This window comes from Oncorhynchus mykiss, chromosome 18, assembly GCF_013265735.2.
Source record: "Oncorhynchus mykiss isolate Arlee chromosome 18, USDA_OmykA_1.1, whole genome shotgun sequence".
Lineage (NCBI taxonomy): Eukaryota > Metazoa > Chordata > Actinopteri > Salmoniformes > Salmonidae > Oncorhynchus > Oncorhynchus mykiss.
The window spans coordinates 69,089,581-69,112,080 of NC_048582.1; the positions used below are offsets into that span (position 1 = coordinate 69,089,581).

Here is a 22,500-nt window from a genome sequence, read left to right on the forward strand (position 1 = left end):
ACCCGATGGTCACTCTGACAGAGTTCCTCTGTAAAGGGACTGGGAGACTAGTCAGGATCGAGGCAAAGAAGATTGGAGAAAAGTACAGAGATCCTTGATGAAAACCTGCTCAGGACCTCAGACTGGGGCGAAGGTTCACCTTCCAACAGGACAATGACCCTAAGCACATAGCCACTCCTGCGTTGTCTTGGCTTCGGGACAACTCTCTGAATGTCATTGAGTGGCCCAGCCAGAGCCCAGACTTGAACCCGATCGAACATCTCTGTGAGATAGCTGTGCAGCGAAGCTCCCCATCCAACCTGACAGAGCTTGAGAGCATCTGCAGAGAAGAATGGGGAAAAACTCCCCAAATACAGGTTGTACCAAGCTTGTAGCGTCATACCCAAGAAGACCCGAGGCTGTAATCGCTGTCGAAGGTGCTTCAACAAAGTACTGAGTAAAGGGTCTGAATACTTATATAAATGTGACATTTCAGTTTACATTTCCCAAAATGTCTTAAAAAAAACTTTTTTTTGCTTTGTCATTATGGGGTATTGTGTGAAGATTGAGGCGGGAAATAACCTAACAATTTAATACATTTTAGAGTAAGGCTGTAACGTAACAATGTGGATAAAGTCAAGGGTTCTGAGTACTTTCCGAATGTACTGAATATGGAGACTGTTAAGTGCCAAAAATAAGAGGTTAAATGCATGAAAAAAAACCCACAAAAAAACAGTTTCCTGATTTTTTTTATCTCTTAGATATAGGACAAACTGACTTTAGAATTATTTTTTATTTTATTTATTTATTTTATTATTTTTTTTTGGGGGGGGGGGGGGGCTATCATTTAGTTAATCTGTTAATCAATGTGTTTGTATGGGCTAATAGCAGTAAGGCCCAAAATAATGTTTCTATATTTAATTGTTATACTTCAAAGGTTTTTCAAAATCAAACAGCAAAACGATCCTTGGTATGACCTTAAAACAATTCCATATATCTCAGTACAACCCCATGGGTTAGTGGGATGGCAGGAAGCCGAGTGGTTTGAGCATTGGTCCAGTAACCGAAAGGTTGAATCCCCGAGCTGACAAGGTAAAAATCTGTCGTTCTGCCCCTGAACAAGGCAGTTAACCACTGTTTCTAAACCAGTTAACCCACTGTTCCTAGACCAGTTAACCCACTGTTCCTAGACCAGTTAACCCACTGTTCCTAGACCAGTTAACCCACTGTTCCTAGACCAGTTAACCCACTGTTCCTAGACCAGTTAACCCACTGTTCCTAGACCAGTTAACCCACTGTTCCTAGACCAGTTAACCCACTGTTCCTAGACCAGTTAACCCACTGTTCCTAGACTAGTTAACCCACTGTTCCTAGACCAGTTAACCCGCTGTTCCTAGACCAGTTGACCCGCTGTTCCTAGACCAGTTGACCCGCTGTTCCTAGACCAGTTAACCCGCTGTTCCTAGACCAGTTAACCCACTGTTCCTAGACCAGTTAACCCACTGTACCTAGACCAGTTAACCCACTGTTCCTAGGCCAGTTAACCCACTGTTCCTAGACCAGTTAACCCACTGTTCCTAGACCAGTTAACCCACTGTTCCTAGACCAGTTAACCCACTGTTCCTAGACCAGTTAACCCACGGTTCCTAGACCAGTTGACCCACTGTTACCCCATTAGACTGATCAGAAGTGGGGCAGCGTCCTCGCGGTGCGACTTCATACGTTGTCATTCAGATGTTATCTGTCTCTGAAAGGGTTACTGTGGTTCCTGCTGATGCAGTTCTATTCCGCTCATCACTCACCCTCACACCACTCCCCCCCACTGAAGATTTTATTGCTGCTCTCCGTAATAAGTCGTAAAGATTTCTTCAATCAAACATTCTCTAAAACATAAGCCACGAATGACCTGCAGGGCCCCCAAAAAATAAATAATATATGAAAACAATCAGGCATTTTCTTTTGAGTCTTAGCTTGTTAATAAAGAGAATAGAGGTTTCCTGCTTGACTTGCAGTTCTCCAGAGAGGGTCCCTGACTTGGTGAATCGGACTCCTTGTTGCTAGGTTACCTAGAACTCCTAGGTCACCTACTTTACAGTCATCATAAATGTCTCGCCAGCAAGTTAAAAATGTTTTTTTTAAATGTTTTATTAGCATTCCTTCTTTTGGAATTTACCTTCAGTTAAAAACAAAAAAATATATATGTTAGTATCAACTTACTCATGTTAGTTGATACCTTGGCCATCTATCATTAATGATTTCATTCATATGTAGGCTGGTAGGCTTATAGACCTGTATATATTTCTGTACATACAAATCAATTCACCTGTATATGTGTGTTTATGAGGGGGACTCGGATACTAACAGGCGGGACGCCGCGCCATATCATATGATTCACCCCCCCTCTCCGACCGGGTGTCCTTAGTCCTTAATCAGCCCATCCTACCTGGCACTGTGGCGTCCCACCTTTTTAGTATCCGAGTCCCCCTCATAAACACACCGAGAGGGCAGGAGTACTTCATTTGTTTGTCAACTTTATATTTAACCCTGTGTGGTTAAAGGTGTGTCAGTCTGGTAATGTCCTCATGGTACACTGTAGGAATGTCTCCCCGTGTTTGTCTCAATAACATTATATATATATATCTTTACATCAGCTGATGTCTCAAAGTGCTGTACAGAAACTCAGCCTAAAACCCCCAAACAGCAAAGCAATGCAGGTGTAGAAGCACGTTGGCTAGGAAAAACTCACTAGAAAGGTAGGAACCTAGGAAGAAACCTAGAGAGGAACCAGGCTATGTGGGGTGGCCAGTCCTCTTCTGGCTGTGCCGGGTGGAGATTATAACAGAACATGGCCAAGATGTTCAAATGTTCATAAATGACCAGCATGGTCTAATAATAATAATCACCCAAAGTGGGGTGGCCAGTCCTCATTCTAGAGAGGAACCAGGCTATGTGGGGTGGCCAGTTCTCATTCTAGAGAGGAACCAGTAGTTTTAGAGGGTGCAACAGATCAGATAATAATAACTCAACTATGGGGGAAGGGTGAGAAGTGACACCACCTGACGAGGTCCCAGCTGGTAAAGATATGAGTTCCTGTGCTCGTTTTCCCTGGCCCCTGGGGGGGCGGGGGCCGGGGGATTGGGGGGAGGGGGGGGGGCGTCCCTGAATAGTATTGATTTCCCCGTCCGCCTACAAATGTCAACTTTTCTTCCATTTGTCATAGCGAAGTAGTTCATGAAAATGGTTTTTAACCGACGTCCGTGGTTTCCTTTCCAGTCATTGTCAGAGGTAGCGAGGTCTGTAATGGTGACGTGCGTTGGTCATGTCTATAGTGGTTATCAATTGGCTATAGTACTAGTCTATTGACGTAGACTATCTGACCTGTATCTCGCCTAAAATAATTGTCAAAACGAAGAAGTGATTTTTTTCTGTCAACAAATCAGAAGCGGAAATGTCAGACTGAGATAAGATTGAGTCAAACACACAAAACCAACGTGTGAAAAAAGGGGTTCAAGAAGCCAGACTGACCTGTCAATCGTTTGACACCTCCTCATTCCAGGGTTTCTTTATTTTTTACTATTTTCTACATTGTAGAATAGTGACATAATGAAATAACACACATGGAGAATGATGTAGTAGCCGAAAAAAAAAAAAGTGTTAAACAAATCAAAATATATTTCAAACTCTTTAAATAACTACCCATTTGCTGCCTTGGTGACAGCGTTGCACACTCTTTGCATTCTCTCAACCAGCTTCACCTGGAATGCTTTTCCAACCGTCTCGAAGGAGATACCACGAGATGCTGAGCACTTGTTTGCTGCTTTGTGAAACATTCAACCAACTCTGTCTCACAGCTATTTTTCATAGTTTCGATGTCTTCACTATTATTCTACAATGTAGAAAATAGTCAAAATAAAAGCCCTTGATTGAGTAGGTGTGTCCAAATGTCAAACGATGCAATGGAATTTAGCAGGCTGCAGCTTGGTAATCTGTTTCTTACTTCCTAAAGTATTCTGAGAGGAGTGAGAGGAAGAATCGAGGATTAAGCTTCTCGTTCAGCCAGTCAAGAGGTGTTGAGAGAATCTGTCCCCTTATACTTTGACTGAGAGGAGAAAAAGGATAGGTTTAAGGGTAGAGGAGTGACTACTGTAGTCAAACGAGTCTTTGGTTCAGAACAAGCATGAATCTTGAGGTGACATGCTTAATTGGTGCCTAGGGGCTGGGAGGAAGAGCGACCGAGAGGGAGGGAGGAAGAGAAGGGGGGTGCACTCCAGTCTCTTCATAGTGTTTGGGATGGTAGGAGAGCTCTGATTGGCTGAAACTGGTGGTGTGTTGTGGGCTGGACCAATAAGAGAGGTCTGTATAGAATGTTTTAAAAGGTAGCTGAGGAATCTGAAGGGGTTATTGCAGTTCAACAGATGTGGAGAAGCGAGAGAGGAAATGGAGAGTTGAAGGCATGAGCACTGTGTCAAAGACTTCCAGTGTAACTGCGACTACGGGACCGAGCGACTCTTCCCAGAGGGCTCCACATCTTGGATTTTACTTTAGCTTTCCCAATCGGAGTAACCCGCAGGATTATACACGTTCAGTTCTGATGTTTCCTAACACCTAATAGCTTTTCATAACTAGACCTTACACTGCTGTGTAAAATTAATTTACTAGAAGTCCTAGTTTATAAAATAAAAAAAAAACATAAATTGCGTGCTCTTATCTATTTAAAAAAGTATTAGTGTTTCACCGTTTTAGCGTCAAGTTGGTCACTTCAACATCTTGACCGCCAACTGCACTTTTTAAGACACTCCCATGTTTCCACTTCTCGTGCCAGCTATGATTTTTTTAATTTTTATTTAATTAAAAAAAATGTCAGTTTGTAATTTTAACTAATCCAATAACTGTATATAATGCCATAATGTGATAGTCACTGAATAGGCAGGAAGAATTACTTGAAAACCACGTTGGATTTTCCTACTACTGTGTTTGATACAAGTCGTCACCCACATGACACGTTATACTGCTCTGTTATCATAATTACCGGAGGTCATAAATGTAGAACTTCTCACTCTCTCTCTACCCCTCTCTCTCTACCCCTCTCTCTCTCTCTCTACCCCTCTCTCTCTACCCCTCTCTCTCTCTCTCTACCCCTCTCTCTCTACCCCTCTCTCTCTACCCCTCTCTCTACCTCTCTCTCCCTCTCTCTCTCTCCCTCTCTCTCTCTCCACCTCTCTCTCTCTCTCTACCCCTCTCTCTCTCTCTCTACCCCTCTCTCTCTCTCTCTAACCCCCCCTCTCTCTCTACCCCTCTCTCTCTCTACCCCTCTCTCTCTCTACCCATCTCTCTCTACCCCTCTCTCTCTCTACCCCTCTCTCTCTCTCTCTACCCCCCTCTCTCTCTCTCTAACCCCCCTCTCTCTCTCTACCCCTCTCTCTCTACCCCCCTCTCTCTCTACCCCTCTCTCTCTCTCTCTCTACCCCTCTCTCTCTCTCTCTCTAACCCCCCCTCTCTCTCTCTCTCTCTCTACCTCACTCTCTCTACCCCTCTCTACCTCTCTCTCTCTACCCCTCTCTCTCTCTCTCTCTCTCTACCCCTCTCTCTCTACCTCTCTCTCTCTCTCTCTCTCTCTCTCTCTCTCTCTCTCTCTCTCTCTCTCTCTCTCTCTCTCTCTCTCTCTCTCTCTACCCCTCTCTCCCTCTCTCTCTCTCTACCATCTCTCTCTACCCCTCTCTCTCTCTCCACCTCTCTCTCTCCACCTCTCTCTCTACCCCTCTCTCTCTCTACCCCTCTCTCTCTCTCCCCTCTCTCTCTCCCCCTCTCTCTCTCCCCCTCTCTCTCTCTACCCCCTCTCTCCCTCTCTCTCTCCACCTCTCTCTCTCTCTCTCTCTACCTCTCTCTCCACCTCTCTCTCTCTACCTCTCTCTCTCTACCCCTCTCTCTCTCTACCCTTCTCTCTCTCTACCCCTCTCTCTGCTTCTATCAAAACAAGCTAAAAAAACCTTCCCTTTTATTAAGATGTGCATGTCGCTGCAAGTGTTTGCTAAGGCAACACCTAATAGCTATTTGACTTTTAAATAAACTTCACTCTAACCCTCCCCTCAGTCTGCTATTTTAGCGGAGGGAGGAAGTAATGACTCCCTAGGTAGGTGCCTGTCCTCTGCTTCTGGTTATGCCCAAAGGCCTCAACTATTTTTCCTGTATCTGTAGAGTTTTAACTCCCAACACCCAGTTGTAACTGATTCAGCTTATCAACCAGGTCATTTTGTTAGAATCGGGTATTTTAGGGTTGGAGGAAAAAAAAACCCTACAAGACGGTAGCTCGCAGGCTAAAAGGTTGGGCAGACCAGGGCTATACTGTGGGGTGGGGGCAAAGACTCACCACACGCATACTAGACTATTGTAGTCAGGCTTTGGTAGTTGGCACAGCAACCAGACTTTAAAATGTCCACATCAGATGGGTGTCACTCCATCTGGGAGATGTTCGGTTCGGCCAGGCACTCCCACATTTTTTTGTTGTTGAGCTGCTTTAAAATTCATTTCATGTCGTAAACCGACAAGAGATCGCAGACACATTTGGATAAAAGAGCAGTTATTTGAAAACATTTTTTTAAAAGTGAAGTCTGTTATTAACAGCAGTTCAGAACAGCCCAACTGACCCATTTTGTTGACATCTTGTGTGAAAGTACATACGTATGTTTTTATAATTGTATTTAATAAATCATTCAGGTCATTTGGATGATAAATATACAGCATTTAGTCAATAAACTACAATAAACACACACAGGCAGATATTAAACAGGACCTTTGCTACAATGAACATTGGACTGACACCCAGACAGTTCAGGTCCTTCGTTTTGGGACGTGGCAGAGCCAAGTGATCTTTGACGTTGAACGAAATGCTCCCAACATTATGTAACATTCCTGATGGGTCGGTCACACCTCTCCCTAAATGTAACATTTGCTCTCTGCTCTGAGACTGCTCTGAGACTGTGAGTTCTCTGAGATCACACCACCCCTGACACACACCCTCCATCTCACGTATCGAGGGGGGGGGGGGTGTACTCTCTCTCTCTCTCTCTCCCACTCTCTCTTTGTGTCTCTCTCCCCACTGTCTCTCAATTCAATTCAATTCAAGGGCTCTCTCTGTCTGTCTCTCTCTGTCTCTCTCTCTCTCTGTCTCTCTCTCTGTCTCTCAATCTCCCTCTCTCTCTCTCTCTCTCTCTCTCTCTCTCTCCCACTCAATTCAATTCAAGGGCTTTATTGGCATGGGAAACATGTGTTAACATTGCCAAAGCAAGTGAGGTAGATAATATATAAAGTGAATATATAAAGTGAAATAAACAATAGAAATTAACAGTAAACATTACACATACAGAAGTTTCAAAACAATAAAGACATTACAAATGTCATATTATATATATATACGGTGTTTTAACAATGTACAAATGGTTAAAGGACACAAGATAAAATAAATAAGCATAAATATGGGTTGTATTTACAATGGTGTTTGTTCTTCACTGGTTGCCCTTTTCTCGTGGCAACAGGTCACAAATCTTGCTGCTGTGATGTCACACTGTGGTATTTCACCCAGTAGATATGGGAGTTTTTCAAAATTGGATTTGTTTTCGAATTCTTTGTGGATCTGTGTAATCTGAGGGAAATATGTCTCTCTAATATGGTCATACATTGGGCAGGAGGTTAGGAAGTGCAGCTCAGTTTCCACCTCATTTTGTGGGCAGTGAGCACATAGCCTGTCTTCTCTTGAGAGCCATGTCTGCCTACGGCGGCCTTTCTCAATAGCAAGGCTATGCTCACTGAGTCTGTACATAGTCAAAGCTTTCCTTAATTTTGGGTCAGTCACAGTGGTCAGGTATTCTGCTGCTGTGTACTCTCTGTTTAGGGCCAAATAGCATTCTAGTTTGCTCTGTTTTTTTGTTAATTCTTTCCAATGTGTCAAGTAATTATCTTTTTGTTTTCTCATGATTTGGTTGGGTCTAATTGTGCTGCTGTCCTGGGGCTCTGTAGGGTGTGTTTGTGTTTACTCTCTCTCTCTTTCTCCCGCTCTCTCTCTTTCTCCCACTCTCTCTCTCTTCTCTCTCTCTCTCTCCCCCACTCTCTCTCTCTCTCTCTCTCTCTCCCTCTCTCTCTCTTTCTCCCACTCTCTCTCTCTTCTCTGGCTCTCTCCCTCTCTCTCTCTCTCTCTCTCTCCCACTCTCTCTCTCTGTCTCTCTCTTTCTCCCACTCCCTCTCTCTCTCTCTCTCTCTCTCTCTCTCTCTCTCTCCTCCCACTCTCTCCTCAGTCCTGTACTGTACCCATTATGGGTTGGCTGCATCTCAATTGTCCAAAGTGACATCCTCTCTTGGGTATTTCTTCCATTCCCAGGTCAACACTGATCTGAGAACTGATAGGTGAAAAGTAGCTCCAACAAAGGAGACAAAGCTACTCTTCGATGTGGAATTAGGGCCCAAAATAGGTTTCATTTGTGTTTTATTAGTGCTGATGAAACAAAGGAGACAAGGAAACAAGGAAATGTTTTTGCACCTTTGATAAACCCCTTTTAGGGCATCTCCACCAACAGGCTGATCCTGAAGTAGCTAACCAAATAATCAAGTTCTGAAGGAATGTCATGTTTTATTCTGGAGTGTTCTACTCCACCTTGACAAACTCATGACTGTTGTCATAAACACTGGGGAGATCAGGTTTGCACATGATGGCGTCTTGTGGTCCGATATGACATTTCCTGTCCTTGTGCGATAATCTAGTGGCTCACCTGATGATGATGATGATGTGGCTGGCTTGCACCATATCCTCCTTAGCCAATCAATGACCGGATGTGATGTGGCCACTTCCTGCAGAGGAAACCTGACTCCTTTTCTCCTTGATGCGTGTCCACGCCCCTCTCTTCTGTTGGAGCCAATCAGGCCACAGGAAGTCCGTAACTGGGACAGGGAGTGGCCATATACAACAGACAGAGTTGAGTGACATCTTATTGTTGCTAAGCACCCGTAGAACTGCCTTTGAGTGACAGCTCAGTAGTCTGACATGGCTTCCTGTCCTTTTTAATCCTTTTATCAGATCATGTGATAATGAAGGAGAGGAGATGAGCACGCTTCTTTTTAGACAAGGCCAATCTCACCAAGGCTATCTTTACTTTCAGGGAGAAGAAATAAAATAGTTTATTTTTTGAATCAATAGGCTATCAAGGCTGATTTTTTTTATTTTATTTTATTGATTTTTTTTTACTACAGAAAGATATTAGTGTTCTCTTGACTACTTGGGCCTTTTGACTCTCCAGTCATCACTTGGCCTTAGCCTGTTATTACAGACTCCCAAGTGAAATGTCATGCAGTGGAAGTAGCTGTTTAGTTAATAAGAGGCTGAATGCTGTTCACTTAGTCGTTTGACAGCTACTTCATGAGATAACCACAGTGTCTGTGAAGAGGACACAGTCATTACGTGACAATGTAGGATGCTTGATTTACTGTTGTTTCTCTCTCTCTCTCTCTCTCTCTGTCTCTGTCTCTCTCTCGCTCTCTCTATCTCTCTCTATCTCTCTCTCTCTCTCTCTCTCTCTGTCTCTCTCTCGCTCTCTCTCTTTCTCTCTACCCTCTCCCTCTCTCTGTGTCTCTGTCTCTCTTTCTCTCTGTCTCGCTCTCTCTCTGTCTCGCTGTCTGTCTCTCTCTCTCCCTCTCTCTGTCTCTCTCTCTCTCTCTCTCTCTCTCTCTCTCTCTCTCTCTGTCTCTCTGTCTCTCGGTTTAGGATCCTGTTCTCTACTCCTCTAGCCGTGGTCAGTTACTTCCTCATCTGGTATGTTCCTGTGTTTGAGGATGGGAGGGTCATCTGGTACCTGGTCTTCTACTGCCTCTTCCAGACCCTTCAGACGGTGAGTTAAAGGAATCCTACACGTCCACATGTATAAAGAAACACGAACCTGGTACAATCCAATCATTTCAATCTCTCTCTCTCTGTCTCTCTCTCTCTCTGTCTCTGTCTCTCTCTCTCTCTGTCTCTGTCTCTGTCTCTGTCTCTCTCTCTCTCTCTGTCTCTCTCTCTCTGTCTCTGTCTCTGTCTCTGTCTCTGTCTCTCTCTCTGTCTCTGTCTCTGTCTCTCTCTCTCTCTGTCTCTGTCTCTCTCTCTCTCTGTCTCTCTGTCTCTGTCTCTGTCTCTGTCTCTGTCTCTGTCTCTGTCTGTCTCTGTCTCTGTCTCTGTCTCTGTCTCTGTCTCTGCCTCTGTCTCTCTCTCTCTGTCTCTGTCTCTGTCTCTGTCTCTGTCTCTGTCTCTGTCTCTCTCTCTCTCTCTCTCTGTCTGTCTCTGTCTCTGTCTCTGTCTCTGTCTCTGTCTCTGTCTCTGTCTCTGTCTCTGTCTCTGTCTCTGTCTCTCTGTCTCTGTCTCTGTCTCTGTCTCTGTCTCTGTCTCTGTCTCTGTCTCTGTCTCTGTCTCTGTCTCTGTCTCTGTCTCTGTCTCTGTCTCTCTCTCTCTCTCTCTCTCTGTCTCTCTCTCTCTCCAGTGTTTCCATGTGCCCTACTCGGCTCTGACCATGTTCATCAGTGAAGATCAGAAGGAGAGGGACTCTGCCACTGCTTACAGTAAGTCTACACTACCCTACACTACCCTACACTACCCTACACTACCCTACACTACCCTACACCACCCTACACTACCCTACACCACCCTACACTACCCTACACTACCCTACCCTACACTACCCTACACTACCCTACACTACCCTGCACTACCCTACCCTACACTACCCTACACTACCCTACCCTACACTACCCTACACTACACCACCCTACACTACCCTACACTACCCTGCACTACCCTACACTACCCTGCACTACCCTACACTACTCTACACTACCCTGCACTACCCTACACTACCCTACACTACCCTGCACTACCCTGCACTACCCTACACCACCCTACACCACCCTACACTACCCTGCACTTCCCTGCACTACCCTGCACTACCCTGCACTACCCTACACCACCCTGCACCACCCTGCACTACCCTACACCACCCTACACTACCCTGCACCACCCTGCACTACCCTACACTACCCTGCACTACCCTACACTACCCTACACTACCCTACACTACCCTACACTACCCTGCACTACCCTACACTACCCTGCACTACCCTACACTACTCTACACTACCCTGCACTACCCTACACTACCCTACACTACCCTGCACTACCCTGCACTACCCTACACCACCCTACACCACCCTACACTACCCTGCACTTCCCTGCACTACCCTGCACTACCCTGCACTACCCTACACCACCCTGCACCACCCTGCACTACCCTACACCACCCTACACTACCCTGCATCACCCTGCACTACCCTACACTACCCTGCACTACCCTACACTACCCTACACTAGCCTACACTACCCTGAACTACCCTGCACTACCCTGCACTACCCTACACTACTACTAGAATGAGGGGGAAACGAGTGACCTCAGAGACTGAGTGTGGCGTGATCGTCGGTGTCGGGCGCGCCAGTATCTTAGAACCGGCCAGCCTCCTGGGTTTTTTTCACGGACGACAGTGTCTAGGGTTTACCGAGAATGGTGCGACAAACATCCAGTCAGCGGCAGGCAGCCCTGTGGGCGTTGATTACAGAGGTCAATGGCAAGAGTCGTACAAGCTAACAGAAGGACCGCAAACAGACAAATAACGGTGCAGGACGGCATCTCGGAACTCACAAACCCGTCGATCCTCGTCATGGAGGGGCTGTTTGCAGCAGACGACCACACCGGGGGTTACGCGGTACGCTACTCTAGTGGGCACGCCATCACCAACACTGGACAATTAAGGAGTGGAAAAACATTGCCTGGTCAGACGAATCCCGGTTCCTGTTCATGCTGATGGCAGAGTCAGGGTTTGGAGTAAGCAGCAGGAGTCCATGGCCCCATCCTACCTGGTGTCAACGGTACTGGCTGGTGGTGTAATGGTGTGGAGAATGTTTTCCTGGCACACGTTAGGTCCCGTGATACCAATTGAGCAACGTTTGAACGCCACACCTTGTACAACCCATGCCCTGAAGAATTCAGGCTGTTCTGGAGGCAAAGGGTTGGGTTGGGTTGGGGGGGGGGGTCTGACCAAGTTCTAGATGGGTGTACCTAATAAACCGGCCGCTGAGTGTATAGTGTAGGTTACCCTCGAGGATAAACCGATATGTCTTACTCCTATCAATTTTCAACAATATCGATTTCACATTAAGTTATTGATAATGGTGCCTACTACTAATAGTAGTTTAGATATTAGGACACAATGGAGACTTTTTTTATTTAACCTTTTATTGAACTAGGCGTTACAAATTATGATTTACAATGACGGCCTCCCCCGGCCAAAGCCGGACGACGCTGGGCCAAATGTGTGCCACCCAATCACAGTCAGATGTGATGCAGCCACAGTCACCTCAATCAATAATATATAAATACATAATAATCATTAATATAAGCCATTTTAGCAGACGGTTTTATCCAAAGCTAATTAGTCATGCGTGGGTATGTTTTACTTATGGGTGGTACCGGGATTCGAACCCACTATCCTGGGGTTAGAAACACCGTGCTCTATCAACTGAGCTACAGAGGACCAACAAGAGGATCATTGGTTGGTTTGTCTCATCTGTATGCTTCTCTCGTCCAATCAGGAATGACGGTAGAGGTTCTGGGTACTGTGATTGGCACAGCCATCCAGGGTCAGATCGTGGGCATGGCCAACGCCCCTTGTATCCCGACGCCCGGTGATAATGTCACGGCCGACGGGTTAAACTCCTCCCTGCTGCTGGAACAGGAAGTCAACGCCACGATCACCACTGTCATCACCCTGGACCAAACGGTACACACACACACACACCGTATCCTATCAAATCTAACTTTATTTATACAGCACATTTTAAGACATGGAATACAACACAATGTGCTTTACAGGGGGAAAAAAACGAATGAAATGCAATGAAAATAAGATTAAAAATTCACTACTCAACAAACATTTAAATATGTCCACAGTTTCAGCCCCCCTCAGGTTCTCTGGTAGGCTATTCCAGAGGCTGGGGGCATAGTAACTAAAGGCTGTCTCTCCAGGCCTCTTGGTCCCCTCAGGTTCTCTGGTAGGCTATTCCAGAGGCTGGGGACATAGTAACTAAAGGCTGTCTCTCCAGGCCTCTTGGTCCCCTCAGGTTCTCTGGTAGGCTATTCCAGAGGCTGGGGGCATAGTAACTAAAGGCTGTCTCTCCAGGCCTCTTGGTCCCCTCAGGTTCTCTGGTAGGCTATTCCAGAGGCTGGGGACATAGTAACTAAAGGCTGTCTCTCCAGGCCTCTTGGTCCCTAGGCTTAGTTTAAATTAATCTAAAACTAACAGGCAGCCGGTACAGAGACCTTAAAACTGGTGTGATGTGTGTTCTCTGTCTGGTCTTGGTCAATACCCTGCAGTATTCTGTATGTATTACAGTACAGAGACCTTAAAACTGGTGTAACGTGTTCTCTGTCAGGTCTTGGTCAGTACCCTGCAGCATTCTGTATGTTTTGTAGTTGACCAATGTCTTTCTTGGGTAGACCAGACAGAAGAGCATCACAGTAGTCAAGCCTGCTTGTAATATAAGACCTGCTGTCCCTCCCTCCTATTGGCTGTTCTCTCTGTTTACTGTCATATAGTCTACTGACCTCCTATTGGCTGTTCTCTCTGTTTACTGTCCTATAGTCTACTGTTCTCCTATTGGCTGTTCTCTCTGTTTACTGTCCTATAGTCTACAGACCTCCAATTGGCTGTTCTCTCTGTTTACTGTCCTATAGTCTACAGACCTCCAATTGGCTGTTCTCTCTGTTTACTGTCTTATTGTCTACTGACCTCCTATTGGCTGTTATCTCTGTTTACTGTGCTGTAGTCTACTAACCTGCTGTCCCTCCCTCCTATTGGCTGTTCTCTCTGTTTACTGTGCTGTAGTCTACTAACCTGCTGTCTCTCTACTCCTATTGGCTGTTCTCTCTGTTTACTGTGCTGTAGTCTACTAACCTGCTGTCTCTCTACTCCTATTGGCTGTTCTCTCTGTTTACTGTGCTGTAGTCTATTAACCTGCTGTCTCTCTACTCCTATTGGCTGTTCTCTCTGTTTACTGTGCTGTAGTCTACTAACCTGCTGTCTCTCCCTCCTATTGGCTGTTCTCTCTGTTTACTGTGCTGTAGTCTACTAACCTGCTGTCTCTCCCTCCTATTGGCTGTTCTCTCTGTTTACTGTGCTGTAGTCTACTAACCTGCTGTCTCTCCCTCCTATTGGCTGTTCTCTCTGTTTACTGTGCTGTAGTCTACTAACCTGCTGTCTCTCTACTCCTATTGGCTGTTCTCTCTGTTTACTGTGCTGTAGTCTACTAACCTGCTGTCTCTCCCTCCTATTGGCTGTTCTCTCTGTTTACTGTGCTGTAGTCTACTAACCTGCTGTCTCTCCCTCCTATTGGCTGTTCTCTCTGTTTACTGTGCTGTAGTCTACTAACCTGCTTTCTCTCTACTCCTATTGGCTGTTCTCTCTGTTTACTGTGCTGTAGTCTACTAACCTGCTGTCTCTCTACTCCTATTGGCTGTTCTCTCTGTTTACTGTGCTGTAGTCTACTAACCTGCTGTCTCTCCCTCCTATTGGCTGTTCTCTCTGTTTACTGTGCTGTAGTCTACTAACCTGCTGTCTCTCCCTCCTATTGGCTGTTCTCTCTGTTTACTGTGCTGTAGTCTACTAACCTGCTGTCTCTCCCTCCTATTGGCTGTTCTCTCTGTTTACTGTGCTGTAGTCTACTAACCTGCTGTCTCTCCCTCCTATTGGCTGTTCTCTCTGTTTACTGTGCTGTAGTCTACTAACCTGCTGTCTCTCCCTCCTATTGGCTGTTCTCTCTGTTTACTGTGCTGTAGTCTACTAACCTGCTGTCTCTCCCTCCTATTGGCTGTTCTCTCTGTTTACTGTGCTGTAGTCTACTAACCTGCTGTCCCTCCCTCCTATTGGCTGTTCTCTCTGTTTACTGTGCTGTAGTCTACTAACCTGCTGTCTCTCCCTCCTATTGGCTGTTCTCTCTGTTTACTGTGCTGTAGTCTACTAACCTGCTGTCTCTCTACTCCTATTGGCTGTTCTCTCTGTTTACTGTGCTGTAGTCTACTAACCTGCTGTCTCTCCCTCCTATTGGCTGTTCTCTCTGTTTACTGTGCTGTAGTCTACTAACCTGCTGTCTCTCTACTCCTATTGGCTGTTCTCTCTGTTTACTGTGCTGTAGTCTACTAACCTGCTGTCCCTCCCTCCTATTGGCTGTTCTCTCTGTTTACTGTGCTGTAGTCTACTAACCTGCTGTCTCTCTACTCCTATTGGCTGTTCTCTCTGTTTACTGTGCTGTAGTCTACTAACCTGCTGTCTCTCCCTCCTATTGGCTGTTCTCTCTGTTTACTGTGCTATAGTCTACTAACCTGCTGTCTCTCCCTCCTATTGGCTGTTCTCTCTGTTTACTGTGCTGTAGTCTACTAACCTGCTGTCTCTCCCTCCTATTGGCTGTTCTCTCTGTTTACTGTGCTGTAGTCTACTAACCTGCTGTCTCTCCCTCCTATTGGCTGTTCTCTCTGTTTACTGTGCTGTAGTCTACTAACCTGCTGTCTCTCCCTCCTATTGGCTGTTCTCTCTGTTTACTGTGCTGTAGTCTACTAACCTGCTGTCTCTCCCTCCTATTGGCTGTTCTCTCTGTTTACTGTGCTGTAGTCTACTAACCTGCTGTCTCTCCCTCCTATTGGCTGTTCTCTCTGTTTACTGTGCTGTAGTCTACTAACCTGCTGTCTCTCCCTCCTATTGGCTGTTCTCTCTGTTTACTGTGCTGTAGTCTACTAACCTGCTGTCTCTCTACTCCTATTGGCTGTTCTCTCTGTTTACTGTGCTGTAGTCTACTAACCTGCTGTCTCTCTACTCCTATTGGCTGTTCTCTCTGTTTACTGTGCTGTAGTCTACTAACCTGCTGTCTCTACTCCTATTGGCTGTTCTCTCTGTTTACTGTGCTGTAGTCTACTAACCTGCTGTCTCTCCCTCCTATTGGCTGTTCTCTCTGTTTACTGTGCTGTAGTCTACTAACCTGCTGTCTCTCCCTCCTATTGGCTGTTCTCTCTGTTTACTGTGCTGTAGTCTACTAACCTGCTGTCTCTCCCTCCTATTGGCTGTTCTCTCTGTTTACTGTGCTGTAGTCTACTAACCTGCTGTCTCTCTACTCCTATTGGCTGTTCTCTCTGTTTACTGTGCTGTAGTCTACTAACCTGCTGTCTCTCTACTCCTATTGGCTGTTCTCTCTGTTTACTGTGCTGTAGTCTACTAACCTGCTGTCTCTCCCTCCTATTGGCTGTTCTCTCTGTTTACTGTGCTGTAGTCTACTAACCTGCTGTCTCTCCCTCCTATTGGCTGTTCTCTCTGTTTACTGTGCTGTAGTCTACTAACCTGCTGTCTCTCCCTCCTATTGGCTGTTCTCTCTGTTTACTGTGCTGTAGTCTACTAACCTGCTGTCTCTCCCTCCTATTGGCTGTTCTCTCTGTTTACTGTGCTGTAGTCTACTAACCTGCTGTCTCTCCCTCCTATTGGCTGTTCTCTCTGTTTACTGTGCTGTAGTCTACTAACCTGCTGTCTCTCCCTCCTATTGGCTGTTCTCTCTGTTTACTGTGCTATAGTCTACTAACCTGCTGTCTCTCTACTCCTATTGGCTGTTCTCTCTGTTTACTGTGCTGTAGTCTACTAACCTGCTGTCTCTCCCTCCTATTGGCTGTTCTCTCTGTTTACTGTGCTGTAGTCTACTAACCTGCTGTCTCTCCCTCCTATTGGCTGTTCTCTCTGTTTACTGTGCTGTAGTCTACTAACCTGCTGTCTCTCCCTCCTATTGGCTGTTCTCTCTGTTTACTGTGCTGTAGTCTACTAACCTGCTGTCTCTCCCTCCTATTGGCTGTTCTCTCTGTTTACTGTGCTATAGTCTACTAACCTGCTGTCTCTCCCTCCTATTGGCTGTTCTCTCTGTTTACTGTGCTATAGTCTACTAACCTGCTGTCTCTCCCTCCTATTGGCTGTTCTCTCTGTTTACTGTGCTGTAGTCTACTAACCTGCTGTCTCTCCCTCCTATTGGCTGTTCTCTCTGTTTACTGTGCTGTAGTCTACTAACCTGCTGTCTCTCCCTCCTATTGGCTGTTCTCTCTGTTTACTGTGCTGTAGTCTACTAACCTGCTGTCTCTCCCTCCTATTGGCTGTTCTCTCTGTTTACTGTGCTGTAGTCTACTAACCTGCTGTCTCTCTACTCCTATTGGCTGTTCTCTCTGTTTACTGTGCTGTAGTCTACTAACCTGCTGTCTCTCCCTCCTATTGGCTGTTCTCTCTGTTTACTGTGCTGTAGTCTACTAACCTGCTGTCTCTCTACTCCTATTGGCTGTTCTCTCTGTTTACTGTGCTGTAGTCTACTAACCTGCTGTCTCTCCCTCCTATTGGCTGTTCTCTCTGTTTACTGTGCTGTAGTCTACTAACCTGCTGTGTCTCCCTCCTATTGGCTGTTCTCTCTGTTTACTGTGCTGTAGTCTACTAACCTGCTGTCTCTCCCTCCTATTGGCTGTTCTCTCTGTTTACTGTCCTATAGTCTACTGACCTCCTATTGGCTGTTCTCTCTGTTTACTGTGCTGTAGTCTACTAACCTGCTGTCTCTCCTTCCTATTGGCTGTTCTCTCTGTTTACTGTGCTGTAGTCTACTAACCTGCTGTCTCTCCCTCCTATTGGCTGTTCTCTCTGTTTACTGTGCTGTAGTCTACTAACCTGCTGTCTCTCTACTCCTATTGGCTGTTCTCTCTGTTTACTGTGCTGTAGTCTACTAACCTGCTGTCTCTCCCTCCTATTGGCTGTTCTCTCTGTTTACTGTGCTGTAGTCTACTAACCTGCTGTCTCTCTACTCCTATTGGCTGTTCTCTCTGTTTACTGTGCTGTAGTCTACTAACCTGCTGTCTCTCCCTCCTATTGGCTGTTCTCTCTGTTTACTGTGCTGTAGTCTACTAACCTGCTGTCTCTCCCTCCTATTGGCTGTTCTCTCTGTTTACTGTGCTGTAGTCTACTAACCTGCTGTCTCTCCCTCCTATTGGCTGTTCTCTCTGTTTACTGTGCTGTAGTCTACTAACCTGCTGTCTCTCCCTCCTATTGGCTGTTCTCTCTGTTTACTGTGCTGTAGTCTACTAACCTGCTGTCTCTCTACTCCTATTGGCTGTTCTCTCTGTTTACTGTGCTGTAGTCTACTAACCTGCTGTCTCTCCCTCCTATTGGCTGTTCTCTCTGTTTACTGTGCTGTAGTCTACTAACCTGCTGTCTCTCCCTCCTATTGGCTGTTCTCTCTGTTTACTGTGCTGTAGTCTACTAACCTGCTGTCTCTCCCTCCTATTGGCTGTTCTCTCTGTTTACTGTGCTGTAGTCTACTAACCTGCTGTCTCTCCCTCCTATTGGCTGTTCTCTCTGTTTACTGTGCTGTAGTCTACTAACCTGCTGTCTCTCTACTCCTATTGGCTGTTCTCTCTGTTTACTGTGCTGTAGTCTACTAACCTGCTGTCTCTCCCTCCTATTGGCTGTTCTCTCTGTTTACTGTGCTGTAGTCTACTAACCTGCTGTCTCTCCCTCCTATTGGCTGTTCTCTCTGTTTACTGTGCTGTAGTCTACTAACCTGCTGTCTCTCTACTCCAGGAAATGTTTGTGACAACGCTAGTGTTTTGCATGTTGTTTGTGTTTTTACTACTACGGTTACTACAGTCCTCTAAGCTGCCGTCCCTCTCTACTGTCACAGAAAACGGCCTACAATATAGCCTCCGGTGTCATCTGTTCCATCTACGTGCTCTGTGCCGTGGTGCTGTTCTTCGGAGTCAAGGAGAAGAAAGGTAACGCAGGGTGACCATTTTATCCAGACCTCAAATCAACAAACCCCCCTTTTAAAAAAAATATATTGAATGTGTTAACTTTGGGTCGTTAACGTTCCATGTTCCTATTATATAATGATGAGCTGGTGGGAATTCCCCAATGGCCTGACATTCTTCTAAACAAGCCCCACTCCCTTATGTAGATGTTATTGAGATCGACAGTGTGGTGTGATGACGCGGTACACAGTTTATATGTCTCATGTGACTATGGCCCGATGGGCTGTGACCACGGTGGCTTGATGCTCTAACAGATGGGCTGTGACCACGGTGGCTTGATGCTCTAACAGATGAGCTGTGACCACGGTGGCTTGATGCTCTAACAGATGAGCTGTGACCACGGTGGCTTGATGCTCTAACAGATGGGCTGTGACCACGGTGGCTTGATGCTCTAACAGATGAGCTGTGACCACGGTGGCTTGATGCTCTAACAGATGAGCTGTGACCAGGGTGGCTTGATGCTCTAACAGATGGGCTGTGACCACGGTGGCTTGATGCTCTAACAGATGAGCTGTGACCACGGTGGCTTGATGCTCTAACAGATGGGCTGTGACCACAGTGGCTTGATGCTCTAACAGATGAGCTGTGACCACGGTGGCTTGATGCTCTAACAGATGAGCTGTGACCACGGTGGCTTGACTCTCTAACAGATGAGCTGTGACCACGGTGGCTTGATGCTCTAACAGATGGGCTGTGACCACGGTGGCTTGATGCTCTAACAGATGAGCTGTGACCACGGTGGCTTGACTCTCTAACAGATGAGCTGTGACCACGGTGGCTTGATGCTCTAACAGATGGGCTGTGACCACGGTGGCTTGATGCTCTAACAGATGAGCTGTGACCACGGTGGCTTGATGCTCTAACAGATGAGCTGTGACCACGGTGGCTTGATGCTCTAACAGATGGGCTGTGACCACGGTGGCTTGATGCTCTAACAGATGAGCTGTGACCACGGTGGCTTGATGCTCTAACAGATGAGCTGTGACCAGGGTGGCTTGATGCTCTAACAGATGGGCTGTGACCACGGTGGCTTGATGCTCTAACAGATGAGCTGTGACCACGGTGGCTTGATGCTCTAACAGATGGGCTGTGACCAGGGTGGCTTGATGCTCTAACAGAAGAGCTGTGACCTCGGTGGCTTGATGCTCTAACAGATGAGCTGTGACCACGGTGGCTTGATGCTCTAACAGATGAGCTGTGACCACGGTGGCTTGATGCTCTAACAGATGAGCTGTGACCAGGGTGGCTTGATGCTCTAACAGATGAGCTGTGACCACGGTGGCTTGATGCTCTAACAGATGGGCTGTGACCACGGTGGCTTGATGCTCTAACAGATGAGCTGTGACCACGGTGGCTTGACTCTCTAACAGATGAGCTGTGACCACGGTGGCTTGATGCTCTAACAGATGGGCTGTGACCACGGTGGCTTGATGCTCTAACAGATGAGCTGTGACCACGGTGGCTTGACTCTCTAACAGATGAGCTGTGACCACGGTGGCTTGATGCTCTAACAGATGGGCTGTGACCACGGTGGCTTGATGCTCTAACAGATGAGCTGTGACCACGGTGGCTTGATGCTCTAACAGATGAGCTGTGACCACGGTGGCTTGATGCTCTAACAGATGGGCTGTGACCACGGTGGCTTGATGCTCTAACAGATGAGCTGTGACCACGGTGGCTTGATGCTCTAACAGATGAGCTGTGACCACGGTGGCTTGATGCTCTAACAGATGAGCTGTGACCACGGTGGCTTGATGCTCTAACAGATGAGCTGTGACCCAGGTGGCTTGACTCTCTAACAGATGGGCTGTGACCACGGTGGCTTGATGCTCTAACAGATGGGCTGTGACCACAGTGGCTTGATGCTCTAACAGATGGGCTGTGGCCACGGTGGCTTGATGCTCTAACAGATGGGCTGTGACCACGGTGGCTTGACTCTCTAACAGATGAGCTGTGACCACGGTGGCTTGACTCTCTAACAGATGAGCTGTGACCACGGTGGCTTGACTCTCTAACAGATGAGCTGTGACCACGGTGGCTTGATGCTGTAATAGATGAGCTGTGACCACGGTGGCTTGATGCTCTAACAGATGAGCTGTGACCACGGTGGCTTGATGCTCTTATAGATGAGCTGTGACCACGGTGGCTTGATGCTCTAACAGATGAGCTGTGACCACGGTGGCTTGATGCTCTAACAGATGAGCTGTGACCAGGGTGGCTTGACTCTCTAACAGATGAGCTGTGACCAGGGTGGCTTGATGCTCTAACAGAAGAGCTGTGACCACGGTGGCTTGATGCTCTAACAGATGAGCTGTGACCACGGTGGCTTGATGCTCTAACAGAAGAGCTGTGACCACGGTGGCTTGATGCTCTAACAGATGGGCTGTGACCAGGGTGGCTTGATGCTCTAACAGATGAGCTGTGACCAGGGTGGCTTGATGCTCTAACAGATGGGCTGTGACCACGGTGGCTTGATGCTCTAACAGAAGAGCTGTGACCACGGTGGCTTGATGCTCTAACAGATGAGCTGTGACCACGGTGGCTTGATGCTCTAACAGAAGAGCTGTGACCACAGTGGCTTGATGCTCTAACAGAAGAGCTGTGACCACGGTGGCTTGATGCTCTAACAGATGAGCTGTGACCAGGGTGGCTTGATGCTCTAACAGAAGAGCTGTGACCACGGTGGCTTGATGCTCTAACAGATGGGCTGTGACCAGGGTGGCTTGATGCTGTAACAGATGGGCTGTGACCACGGTGGCTTGATGCTCTAACAGAAGAGCTGTGACCACGGTGGCTTGATGCTCTAACAGATGGGCTGTGACCACGGTGGCTTGATGCTCTAACAGATGGGCTGTGACCACGGTGGCTTGACTCTCTAACAGAAGAGCTGTGACCACGGTGGCTTGACTCTCTAACAGATGAGCTGTGACCACGGTGGCTTGATGCTCTAACAGATGGGCTGTGACCACGGTGGCTTGATGCTCTAACAGATGGGCTGTGACCAGGGTGGCTTGATGCTGTAACAGATGGGCTGTGACCACGGTGGCTTGATGCTCTAACAGAAGAGCTGTGACCACGGTGGCTTGATGCTCTAACAGATGGGCTGTGACCACGGTGGCTTGATGCTCTAACAGATGGGCTGTGACCACGGTGGCTTGATGCTCTAACAGAAGAGCTGTGACCACGGTGGCTTGACTCTCTAACAGATGAGCTGTGACCACGGTGGCTTGATGCTCTAACAGATGAGCTGTGACCACGGTGGCTTGATGCTCTAACAGATGAGCTGTGACCAGGGTGGCTTGATGCTCTAACAGATGAGCTGTGACCACGGTGGCTTGATGCTCTAACAGATGAGCTGTGACCACGGTGGCTTGATGCTCTAACAGATGGGCTGTGACCACGGTGGCTTGATGCTCTAACAGATGGGCTGTGACCACGGTGGCTTGATGCTCTAACAGATGGGCTGTGACCACGGTGGCTTGATGCTCTAACAGATGGGCTGTGACCACGGTGGCTTGATGCTCTAACAGATGGGCTGTGACCACGGTGGCTTGATGCTCTAACAGATGGGCTGTGACCACGGTGGCTTGAT

The 22,500-nt window shown here is 47.0% G+C and overlaps 1 protein-coding gene across 2 annotated transcripts in view; it reads left to right on the forward strand.

Annotated features, from left to right (window-relative positions):
- Positions 1-22,500, forward strand: part of mfsd2ab (major facilitator superfamily domain containing 2ab) — a 51,635-nt gene that overhangs the window by 11,159 nt on the left and 17,976 nt on the right. For both annotated transcript variants that reach the window (XM_036953604.1, XM_036953603.1), the window contains 4 exons: positions 9,728-9,851; positions 10,476-10,554; positions 12,635-12,822; positions 18,782-18,872. In XM_036953604.1, coding sequence (XP_036809499.1) covers positions 9,728-9,851; positions 10,476-10,554; positions 12,635-12,822; positions 18,782-18,872 — 482 coding nt within the window. The remainder of the gene's footprint in view (positions 1-9,727; positions 9,852-10,475; positions 10,555-12,634; positions 12,823-18,781; positions 18,873-22,500) is intronic.